Source organism: Equus caballus, chromosome 18 (genome assembly GCF_041296265.1).
Source record: "Equus caballus isolate H_3958 breed thoroughbred chromosome 18, TB-T2T, whole genome shotgun sequence".
NCBI lineage: Eukaryota > Metazoa > Chordata > Mammalia > Perissodactyla > Equidae > Equus > Equus caballus.
Window position 1 is genome coordinate 76,025,562 of NC_091701.1, and position 13,124 is coordinate 76,038,685.

Sequence of the window (13,124 nt, forward strand, 5' to 3'; positions counted from 1 at the left end):
AACTATGTTTTTTTGTATGAGCAATACTTAATATCCTACTCACCATTAGGAATTTCTATTGTGCCCTCTGACCCATCAACTGCATAAACTTCCTTTTCCAAAGTAATGATACTGAATCACTATTTATAAAACATGCTTTCCTTTTTTTAAATAATTTTTTATTTTCCACGAAGAGCAATGGAGTATGATAAATTACCAACTCTTTTATGTTTGTAGAGCCGGGTATTAGGAAAAATGTGTCTTCATGTGAAATTAACCTAATCCCCAGGGAGCCGAACCCAAATAAACTAGTGTTCAAGTTCCTCAAAAATCCTGCGTTTGACTTTGACTCCTGATACTCATAAGGGAACGTTTCTCTTTCCACCTCAGCTGCACCACAGCTCAATAATTATTCCAAAAACTCTCTTCTTATAAATAAAGGCTAAATGTGCTACACAGACTTCTCTTAAACCACTGATGCAAAGAAATGCAGGCTGTTGACTGAATCACCCATGATTAATCTTCAACACATTTCCTTTCCAGATAATGTTTATCAGGAATAAAACATATTATATGCTTATTAGTAGGAAATTTTCTTAAGTGAATCAGCAATTCAAAATGTCCTAAATCAAGTAATACTAATAATGTCCTCATTGGAAATTCTCAAAATTCACTATGGTCTTTGATTTTCAGAAAGCCTGAATTCTTTATAATAGTATTTTTCAAGGTGACTGAATATTTTATATATTCCACAGGGGAATGTCACTCATGAATCTTCAGTTAAATATTCACTTTTCCTAGCCAAATAAACCACCTATTTTAAAAGGTTGCTGGTATTTGGATAGCTATCTAAAACTGGTTTAATTATTTCCTACATTACCTAGACAAGAAAGCAATTTTGTAAGCAGAAACAGATAACCTATATAAACGAACAAGCCTTTGAAATACTAGAGAGCTCCAAGGTTTAAAAATAAGTACAATCATGGAAAATGGCACGTTTTATGGAAAAGTTTTACTTTATTTTGTAAAAAGTAATGTTTTGAGTATATTTGCTTTACTCTTTCAAAGCAATGCAAGTACAATGATAGGCATTGAATAAAAAGTACCCTGCTTTATGAACTTACTTTTAACACACTGAAGGCATACTGCTTTCTGAAGGTAGAAAATATGTGATCCAATTATAAAACATAACACGTAACAGTAAACACAGACAACTGAATAGTTGTGGAAAAATAGAGGAGTAATCAAAATGTTTTGTTTAAAAATATTAAATTCAAGTTATGTGGAAATTTACGCATAAAAAATCATATTGTATAATCAGAATGACTCTTCAATGGTCATTTCTAAAAAGCAAATATTAACTTTAGTTAAAAAGTTAAACTTTTAACTTTTCTTTTTCAGAATACTTTCAAAACTTCGCTATTCAAATTAAAATAGTTCAATAATTCTTCCCAAAGACATGTTATATAGTTCTTAACCCAAGAAATCTTCTTGTGATGTATAAATAAATCTGCTAAGGGAAAAGCGAGAAAAGCCAATCCAGGAGAGAAAACAGTCCAATGGAGTGAGAGTCAAAGTGCGCTCTCCATCACCGTGCGGGTGCTCCCAGCCTCTTCCTCCGGGCCTTGGAGCCTGGGAGGCGCGTGTGGGGAGTTCGCCCTGAGCTTCCTTCTCTGCCATCAATCCGGCCGCGGGAGAGCGCCCACCTCACCCTCCCCTCACCAGACCGGGTACCAGGGCCCAAACCCCACTCCCGGCCCTGGGCTGCAGCGAGTGACGTTACCGAAGGGCCTAAAGTCTGTAATTATTTCAGCAACAAAGTGGACTTCTCCAGTGGTGACCGCTGTGCTGTTCTGTTGTCTTAATACCAACGAACCATTAAAAGAAAACAAACCTGAAATTCAAAATGTCCCCTAGACAAATAATCATTTAAAAGTTGGGAGAATGAGCAGTAAACATAGGCCCAGCCACTTCAAGTCTCCCTGCTCCACTCCTGCCCGCCGGTTCCCTTTCCCGGGACGACCCTAACGAGGACCGGAGGCCACAGCTCTCCGGCACGGAGAACACGCGGGCGGGAGCTCGGGAGGCGAACCGGGCGTCCCGAGTCCGCCGTCACCATCAGCCAGTCTTGTCCTGCCCGTTTTCAGTCCGCACGCCCAAGGCGCTGGGGGCTCCGGGGGGTGGCGGGGGCCCCGCGGGCCGGGCTGCTGTGCCGGCGGTGCTCAGCGGGGTCCGCTTCAGCTTGATCACTCGGTGCGGGGTGCCCTTCTTGTCCGGGAGCAGAACCTTGGCTGGAGATGGATGCGTGGCTCCATTCTCAGCACTCGCGGACCCGCAGGAAGCCTGGGAATGCCCGGGCCCCCCAGTGCCCGCCGGGGCCGGGGCTGCGGAGGGCGCAGGGCGCGGCGCTGCCTTCCCGCCCGGAGCCCGGCTCACCGGCGCCCGGGACCAGGCCTGGGACGCTCTGGCCGGAGACACCCGGACGGAAGCCGAGTTCTTGACTTTAATTTGGGTGCTGGTGGAAGGGCCCACAAATCTGACTGGCTTAGGACCAGTCTTACAGTTCACACCTTCTTCCTCTTCATTGAACTCTACCAGTCGCCTGTAAATACAGAAGTCACCGTCAGCATTTAGAGGCTCAGTAACTAATGAAAACATCTCCAAAGTTTACTGTCAGGGGAATTAAAAGGTTTTTGTCAAGAATTTGAGTCAAGAGGTTAAAAGGTATCAACCTACTATCTCCCTATCATCTCCCACCAAGGTCAGTAAGTAAATTACCAAGTTTATAAAAGATTGTTTCAGTCTGAATACAAACTCTTTTAAAATCACACATAATGTTAATACCAATGACAAGTTAAAATGTGGAGTGTTACACTGGAATTATACGGCATATCACTGCTCCCAAGAATCCTGATGTGATCCAGAGGATAAGCGGGAAGACCCAAGCTGTTTTTCTGGGAACAGCAGTTTCAAGAGATTTACTGAGGGAAAAAGGGTTTCACAGTCAAAGAAACTGGAGAAACGCTAGTGCATATTTTGTTCTCTTGACGCTTTAAAATCTGTATCAACAAATTGGAAGTTCTGAGAAGGCATATAGCAGACACCTATTTCACTTTGTTCCATCCACATTTCCCAGTCATTCTGTAACACAATCTTTGGCACCAGAAAAATTAGCATTCTGTGGAACACACTTTGTGAACTGCTAGAATGGTCAAACCCATAACACAGTTAAATGCTTTTTCAATTTGAGAAGTCTTGGAAAAACCTTCAAAGAGTCCTGAACTGTTTGCCATTCATTATAAAAAGCCTAAGGGGGAACAGCATTTTATTTTTTTAATTTTTTTTATTCAATTACTTAAACTAAAAAAATACAAAAAAATAGTTCACCCTTTTTTCCTACCCCATCCACACCTCCTGCCTCTAGAAATCACCGATCTGGTCTCTGTATCTATTAGCTTGGTTGTGGTGTTTTTTAAGATTCCACATATAAGAGATCAGAGATCATCTGGTATTTGTCTTTGTCCGACATTTCACTTAGCATAATGCCCTCAAGGTCCATCCATGTTGTCAGAAATGGCAAAATTTCACTCTTTTTTATGGCTAAATAATATTTCATTCTATGTTTATACCACAATCTCTTTATCCATTCATCCATCAATGGACACTTAGGTTGTTTCCATATCTTGACTATTGTAAATAATGCTGCAATGAACATGAGGGTGCATATATCTTTTTGAGTTAGTGTTTTCATTTTCTTTGAATAAATACCCAGAAGTGGAATTGCTGGACTGTAGAGCAGTTCTACTTTTAATTTTTTTAGGAACCTCCATACTGTTTTCCACAGTGGCTACACCAATTTGCATTCCCACTAACAGTGCGCAAAGATTCCCTTTTCTCTACATCCTCACCAACACTTATTTCCTGTCTTTCTGATAACAGCTACTTTTTGATAACAGCCACACACAGGTGTGAGGTGCTAACTCACGTGGTTTTGATTTGCATTTTCCTGATGATTAATGATGATGAGCATCTTTTTATGTACCTAATGGCCATCTGTATGTCTTCTTTGGAAAAATTTCTCTTCAGATCTTCTGCCCATTTTTTAATAGGACTGGTTGTTTTTTAACTGTTCAGTTGTATGAGTACTTTATACATATTTTGGATATTAACCCCTTATCAGATATATGATTTGCAAATATTTTCTCCCATTCAATAGGCTGCATTTTCATTTTGTTGATTATTCCCTTTGCTGTGCAGAAGCTTTTTAGTTTGATGTAGTCCTATTTTTTGATTTTTACTTTTGTTGCTCTTGCTTTTGGTGTCAAATCCAAAAAATCATTGCCAAGATACATGTGAAGGCGTTTACTGCCTATGTTTTCTTCTAGAAGTTTTATAATTTCGGGTCTTATGTTCAAGCCTTTAATCCATTTTGAGTTCCATTTTTGTGTATGTGTAAGATAGTGGTCTAGTTTCATTCTTTTGCCTGTGGATATCCAATTTTTCAAGCACCATTCATAGAAGAGACTGTCCTTTCCCCATTGTATATTCTTGGCTTCTTCGTCATAAATTAGTTGACCGTATATGCATGGGTTTATTTTTGGGCTCTCTATTCTGTTCCATTGATCTATGTGTCTGTTTTTGTGCCAATACCATACTGTTTGATTACTATGGCTTTGTAAATAGTTTGAAATCAGGGAGTGTGATGCCTCCAGCTTTGTTCTTCTTTCTCAAGATTGCTTAGGCTATTTGGGATCTTTTGTGGTTCCATACACATTTTAGGATTGTTTGTTCTATTTCTGTGAAAAATGCCATTGGAATTTTTATAGGGATTGCATTGAATCTATATATTGCTCTGGGTCGTATAAACATTTTAACAATATTAATTCTTCCAATCTATGAGCACAGAATATCTTTCCATTTATTTGTGTCTTCTTCAATTTCTTTCATTAATGTCTTGGAGCTTTCAGTATACAAGTTCTTCACCTCCCTGGTATTTTACTCTCTTTGGTGCAATTGTAAATAGGATTGTTTTCTTAATTTCTCTTTCTGATAGCTCATTATTAGTGTATAGAAACACAACAGATTTTTTGTGTGTTGATTTTGATCCTGCAACTTTATTGAATTCATTTATTAGTTCTAACAGTTTTTTGATGGAGTCTTTAGGGTTTTCTATACATAATATCATGTCATCTGCAAATAAAGATAGTTTTAGTTCTTCCTTTCCAATTTTGATGCCTTTTATTTCTTTTTCTTGCCTAACTGCTCTGGGTAGTACTTCCAACATGTGGAATAAAAGTGATGAGAGTGGGCATCCTTGTCTTGTTCCTCTTCTTAAAGGAAAAGCCATCAGCTTTTCACCATTGAGTATGACTTTAGCTTTGGGCTTGTCGTATGTGGCCTTTATTATGTTGAGGTACAACTCCTCTGGACCCACTTTGTTGAGAGTTTTTATCATAAATGGATGTTGAATTTTGTCAAGTGCTTTTTCTGCATCTATTGAGATGATCATATGATTTTTTATATGATATCAAAACCAAAAGATAGATTGGTTCCAGTTCAAGATGGCAATGTAGGAAGATCCTGAACTCACCTCCTACCACAGATACACTGAGCCTACAGCAACATACGGAAAAATTTCCTCTTTAAAAAACATAAAGGCTGGCTGAGTGACAACTACACATTGGGCAAACAAGTAGAAAACAACATCGAAGCAGGTGGGGAGAGATCTCCCCATAAACCCCACCCCTAGCATGGCAACTCACACCTAGGAGGGGACTCAAAACCCAGAGCTTCTCCCTGAGGAGTGAAGGGTTCGAGCCCCACATCAGGCATCCCAACTTTTTAAGACATGCACTTGAGAGAAGAGCCCCCAAAATATCTAACTTTGAAAACCAATGGGGCTCATGCCCCAAGATGTACAAGACTGTAGCAATCCAAGAAATGGCTCTTCAAGGGCTCATGCACTTGGACTCACTTGCCCTGGGGCCCAGCTCAGAGGCAGCCAATCATGCTAGACTTAAACAAGTCTTTAAGGAGTTGTTTACTTAAACAAGAATGTGTTTATTTGTTTACAAAGAGCAAGTAAACAACTTGTTTACTTGTTTACAAGGAGCATCACCTCTTATATTAAAGCAGCAGACTGAGGAGCAGACATCAAATTTAACACACACATTTAGGAGCCTGATGGGACACTTTCTGGGGATGGAGACTGGCAGGGGCGATCTTCACACTCTGCCACACTTCAGAGCACCAGTGTCTCCTGGAGGGGAGCTTTACACACATTTGGTGCCCTAGTTTTTAAACATGGTGCCCTGGTCTTTGCAACTGCTGCCCAAGGGACACCCCTTGATCACCTGGCTATGGTGGCTGGGGGTCTTGCATTCCTGGGTCCTACAAGACTATGACAATTGGAGGGACAGTTCTTGACAGGCTACCACCCCAGGGCACTGTACAGACAACAGCACACTCCCCAGTCCTTCTGTGAAGGAGGACTCTTTGCTTGTTCTGGAGCTTCGCTCTGAGGGGCAGGCTTCAGGTTTGGCACACATCTACTGGCCTACAGAGCTGCTCTCAAGGAACATAGGCTGTGAATGCCATTTTGGTGCTCTCCCTCTGCCTTGATCCAGCTCACCAGTATCTCCCAGAAAAGAGCTTATACACTTGGCTGGAGCCCCAATTTTTGCAAATGTTGCCCAGGGTACATCTCCATATTGCCTGGCTCTGATGGCCAGCAGGGCTTATACTCGTAGGCCCACAAGACTGTATATATTTGCATACTTTTAAAAGCTGCTGCCTGAGGGTCTAGCTTCCAGTCAGCCTGAATCTAGGTGCTGAGGTACCTCCTTTGGTATACTGATTGGTCTTGGCACATCCTCAATGACTGGGAGCTATTAAAAATATAATAGGCTGCTTGGACCAGCACAGAAGATTGAGAGACCACCAAGAGGTAGGCCTGGATAGAATAACAAGGTACATCTCTTACACAAGGCCACTCCTTGTTGTTTCATCTACTGTATAGAAACCAACACAGAGAGTCAAGCAAAATTAAGAAATAAAAGAATATGTTCCAAATGAAAGAATAAGATAAAAGCTCAGAAAAAACCTTAATGAAATGGAGATAAGTAATTTACCTGATAAATAGTTAAAAGGAATGGTCATAAAGATGCTCACTGAACTCAGGTGAAGAATGGATAAACACAGTGAGAACTTCAGCAAAGAGACGGAAAACATAAGAAAGTACCAAATAGAAGTCACAGAGCTGAAAAACACACCAACTGAACTGAAGAATACTATAGAAGGGTTTAAGAGCAGATTAGATGACACAGAAGAAAGGATCAGTGGACTCGAAGACAGGGCAGTGGAACTCATCCAATCAGAGGTGGGGGAAAAAAAAGAATGAATAAAAGTGAAGATAGCTTAAGGGACTTATGGGACAACATGAAACGGACTAACATTTACATTATAGAGCTCCCAGAAGAAGAGAGAGAGAAAGGGGCAGAAATCTTATTTGAAGAAATAAGCACTGAAAACTTCTCTAACCGGAGAAAATAAACAGACACTCAGATCCAGAAAGCCCAGAGACTTTCAAATAAGAGGAACCCAGAGACCCATAGTAAGACACATTATAATTAACATGTCAAAAGTTAAAGACAAGAAGACAATCTTAAAAGCAGCAAGAGAATAACAACTTGTTATATACATACAAGGGAACCCTTATAAAACTATCAGCAGATTTTTGAGCAGAAATTTTGCGGACCAGAAGGAAGTGGCATAATATATTCAAATTGCTGATAGGAAAAAATATCTCACCAAAAATACCTGGCAAAGTTATCACTCAGAATTGAAGGAGAGATCAACAGTTTTCCAGACAAACAAAAGCTAAAGGAATTCATCACCACTAAACCAGCCTTACAAGAAATGTTAAAGGGGCTTCTTTAAGCCAAAAAGAAAGGGTGCTAATTACTAACAAGAACATATGAAAGAATAAATCTCACTGGAAAGGTAAATATACAGTAAAGACAGTGGATTAATTGCTTATAAAACTAGTATGAAGGTTAAAAGCCAAAGGCAGTAAAAATAACTGTGATTATAATAATTAAAGGGATACACAAGATAAAAAGATGCAAAATATGACATCAAAATTTTTAAATGTGGGAGTAGAGTAAAAATGTTAAGTTTAGAATGGGATCAAACTTGAGTTATCAACTCAAAACAGACTGTTACAGGAGTGACGTCAGCGTCATGGTGGAGTGAGTTTGCCCAGGACTCTCTCCCCTCCACATACAACAAAAAGGAGCAACCGTATTCCAACAAAAAATATCCTAATACCACAGGAATCCTCGGAGACCCACAGCAGCCAAACAACGGAGCGGGGAGAGGCTGGAGCCCCACTGGGAGAAGCTGGAACAGGGTAAGAGAGGACTTAGCTCCCTCCCCTAAAGACTGCGGTCGCTGCTCGGGAGGCTCTGGGAGGGAAGGAATGTGGGAGGGGTTGTGCATCCACAGGCTCACCCAGGACTCCCTGGCGCCCTTGTAGCCTCAAGGGAAGCACTCTAACAGGGTGAAAGCTTTCGTGAGGGGTGACCTCATCAAGCCAAGACCCCAGGAGACCAGATAGCGAGAGCTGATCAGAAAACCCCGGTTTGGGGTAAGAGAAAGTGCCCCTCCCACAACCCACTGTGCTGCACCACCTGAAGGCGGAGGGCTCAGAATACACAGATCTCGACCCCCATCTAGTGGTGATAGGCTGTAACTACAACAGAATAATATCACCGAGGAAAGATCGTTCTTCTAGCATCAAACAATTCATAGAAGCTCCAGATGAGAAGGTAAACAATAAATACACAGAATTATGTCCTGAGGACTTGGAAATAAGTAAACTAAATGACAATGAATTCAGAATAGCTATCGTCAAAAAATTCAATGAGGTAAAAGAAAATATACAGAAACAATTCAACGAGTTCTGGAGTTCCTTCATAAAAGAGATTGAAACTATAAAGAAGAATCGATGAGAAGTACTAGAGATGAAAAATACAATGGATCAGATAAAACAAAATACAGATACCCTGAATGCTCGTGTGGACACCATAGAGGAGAAAATCAGCATAATCGAAGATAGACAGGTTGAATGGCACCAGACAGAGGAAGAGAGAGAAATAGGACTAAAAACAAATGAAGAAAATCTCTGAGAGAGAGCTGACTCAATGAGGAAATGTAGCATAAGAACTATAGGTGTCCAAGAAGGTGAAGAAAAGGAGGATGGAGCAGAAAGCGTGCTCAAAGAAATAATAGCAGAGAACTTCCCAAATCTAGGGGATGAGAGAGAAATGTGTGTGGAGGAAGTTTTCAGATCTCCTAGATATGTCAATGTAAAAAGACCTACTGCAAGGCATATAGTAGTAAAACTGGCAAAAATGAATGACAAAGAAAGAATACTCAGGGCAGCAAGGCTGAAGAAAATAACCTACAAAGGAACTCCTATCAGACTTTCAGTGGATTTCTCTGCAGAAACCTTACAAGCTAGGACAGATTGGAATGACATATTCAAAACTTTAAAAGATAAAAATCTTCAGCCAAGAATACTATATCCAGCAAAAATATCCTTCAGATATGAGGGAGAAATTAAATCTTTCCCAGAGAAACAAAAGCTAAGGGACTTCGTAGCCACGAGATGACCCCTAGAAGAAATCCTCAAGAAGGCCCTCACACCCGAAAAAAGAAAACAAGGGAGAAAGGGGTCACAAAACAGAGTAAGGAGACAAACAGAATCAGAATAGGATAGCAAATATTCAACTATATTAGGATAAAAGGAAGGAAAACTCCAAAAACAAAGACAATCTTGTCACTTTAACCACAAACTCACAACACAAGTTGGAAGGGAGGAGGAAAGGGACTGAATCCGTTTAGACTAAGGAAACAAGAGGCCATCGGAAAATGGACTATGTTATGCACAAGATTCTGAATACAAACTTCAGGGTAGCCACTAAACTAAAAAGCAGAACAGAGACACAAAGAATAAATAACAAAAAAACTAAGAAACACAGCATAAGAAATTGCAGAAGTCAATGGGAAGACCAAAACACACAGGACGAGAAACAAAGGAAATGTGGGAAAATTGGAAAATGAGTGACAGAATGACAGCACTAAGCCATCATACATCAATAATCACCCTCAATATAAACGGACTGAACTCTCCAAGAAAAAGACACACAGTGGCAAGATCGATTAAAGAACAAGATCCAACAATTTGTTGCCTCCAGGAAAGACACCTGAGCTCCAATGACAAATAAAGAGTGAAGGGGTGGAAGACGATATTCCAAGCTAATGGCAAACAAAAGAAAGCAGGTATTGCAATGCTTATATCAAACAAAGTAGATTTCAAGATGGGGCAGTATATAATGATCAAAGGGACACTACATCAAGAAGAAACAATGCTTATAAATATCTATGCACCCAACACAGGAGAATCAAAGTTCATAAAGCAACTGTTAACAAACCTAAAAGAAGGTATCAAAAATAACACAATAATAGTAGGGGACCTCAACACCCCACTCACATCATTGGACAGATCATCCAAACAGAAAATCAACAAGGAAACAGTGGATTAAATGAAAAGCTAAAACAGTTGGACTTTAATAGACATACACAGAACACTCCATCCAAAAACAGCAGAATACACATTCTTCTCAAGAGCGCACAGAACATTCTCAAAGATAGACCATATGTTGGGAAACAAGGCAAGCCTCTATAAATTTAAAAAAAGTGATATAATAACAAGCATCTTCTCTGATCATAATGCTATGAAGCTAGAAATTAATTCAAAGAAAAAAGCTGACAAAGGGACAAAGATGTGGAGAATAAATATGCTATTGAACAACAATGGATCACTGAAGAAATTAAAGGAGAAATAAAAAAATATCTGGAGACAAATGAAAATGATAACATGTCATAACAACTCATATGGGATGCAGCAAAACCTGTATTAAGAGGGAAATTCATCACAATACATGCACACCTTAACAAACAAGAAAAATCCCAAATAAGCAATCTCAAACTACACCTAACTAAATTAGAGAAAGAAGAACAAACAAAGCCCAAAGTCAGCAGAAGGTGAGAAATAATAAATACCAGAGCAGAAATAAATGCTTCTGAAACAAAAAAGGCAGTAGAAAGGATTAATGAAAAAAAGAGATGGTTCTTTGAGAAGATAAATAAAATTGACAAACCCCTAGCCAGACTTACAAAGAAAAAAAGAGAGAAAGCTCAAATAAACAAAATCAGAAATGAGAGAGGAGAAATAACAACAGACTCCACAGAAATACAACGGATTATAAGAGAATACCACGAAAAACTATATGCCAACAAATGGATAACCTAGAGGAAATGGACAAATTCTTAGACTCTTACAATCTCCCAAAACTAAGTCAAGAAGAAGCAGACAATCTGAACAAGCCAATCACAAGGAAAGAGATTGAAACAGCAATCAAAAGCATCCCAAAGAATAAAACCCCAGAACCAGACAGCTTTCCTGGGGAATTATACCAAACTTTCAAAGAGGATTTAATACCTATACTTTTCAACCTATTCCAAAAAATTGGGGAGGATGGAACACTTCCTAACACATTGTACAAGGCCAACATCACACTGATACCAAAGCCTGACAAGGACAGAACGAAAAAGGAGAACTATAGGCCAATATCGCTGATGAACATAGATGCAAAAATACTCAACAGGGCCCGGCCCAGCGGCTGAGCGGTTAAGTTCACGCGCTCTGCTTCGGTGGCCCAGGGTTTCGCCAGTTCAGATCCTGGGTGCAGACATGGCACCACTCGGCAAGTCATGCTGAGGCGGCGTCCCACATGCCACAACTAGAAGGACCCACAACTAAGAATATACAGCTATGTACCAGGGGGCTTTGGGGAGAAAAAGGAAAAATAAAATCTTAAAAAGAAAAAAATTCTCAACAAAATTTTTGCAATCCAAATTCAGCAATTCATCAAAAGGATCATACTTCACGATCAAGTGGGATTCATACCAGGGACACAGGGATGGCTCAACATCTGCAAATCAATCAACGTGATACACCACATCAACAAACTGAGGAATAAAAACCACATGATCATCTCATTAGATGCAGGGAAAGCATTTGACAAGATCCAACAGCCATTTATGATAAAGACTCTGAACAAAATGGGCATAGAAGGAAATTACATCAACATAATAAAGGCCACATATGACAAACCCACAGCCAACATCATACTCAATGGGCAAAAACTGAGCACCATCCCCCTGAGAACAGGAACGAGACAAGGATGCCCTCTATCACCACTCTTATTTAACATAGTACTGGAGGTTTTGACCAGAGCAATTAGGCAAGAGAAAGGAATAAAAGGAATCCAAATAGGGAGGGAAGAAGTGAAACTCTCACTGTTTTCAGACAACATGATCTTATATATAGAAAACCCCAAAGAATCCACTGGAAAACTTTTAGAAATGATCAACAACTACAGCAATGTTGCAGGGTATAAAATCAACTTACATAAATCAGTAGCATTTCTATACTCTAATAATGAATTAACAGGAAAAAAACTCAAGAACACAATACCATTCACAATTACAACAAAAAGAAGAAAATACCTTGGGGTGGATTTAACTAAGGAAGTGAAAGACCTATACAATCAAAACTACAACTTTCCTGAAAGAAATTGATGACAACATAAACAAATGGAAAGACATTCCATGCACGTGGATTGGAAGAATAAACATAATTAAAATGTCCATACTACCTAAAGCAATCTAGAGATTCAACGCAATCCCAATCAGAATCCCAATGACATTCTTTACAGAATTAGAACAAAGAATCCTAAAATCCATATGGGGCAACAAAAGACCCCGAATTGCTAAAGCAGTCCTGAGAAAAAAGAACAAAACTGGAGGCATCACAATCCCTGACTTCAAAACATACTACAAAGCTACAGTAATCAAAACAGCATGTACTGTTACAAAAACAGGTGCACAGATCAATGGAACAGAATTGAAAGCCCAGAAATAAAACCACACATCTATGGACAGCTTATCTTCGACAAAGGAGCTGAGGGCATACGATGGAGAAAAGAAAGTCTTTTCAACAAATGGTGCTGGGAAGA

The 13,124-nt window shown here is 39.7% G+C and overlaps 1 protein-coding gene across 1 annotated transcript in view; it reads right to left on the minus strand.

Annotated features, from left to right (window-relative positions):
- Positions 1–976: 976 nt before the first annotated feature.
- The window catches only part of KCTD18 (potassium channel tetramerization domain containing 18), a 33,528-nt gene continuing 21,380 nt past the window's right edge, over positions 977–13,124 (minus strand). The window contains exon 7 of the mRNA XM_023622320.2: positions 977–2,581. Within this exon, the coding sequence (XP_023478088.2) occupies positions 2,098–2,581 (484 nt within the window). The 3' untranslated portion in view covers positions 977–2,097. The remainder of the gene's footprint in view (positions 2,582–13,124) is intronic.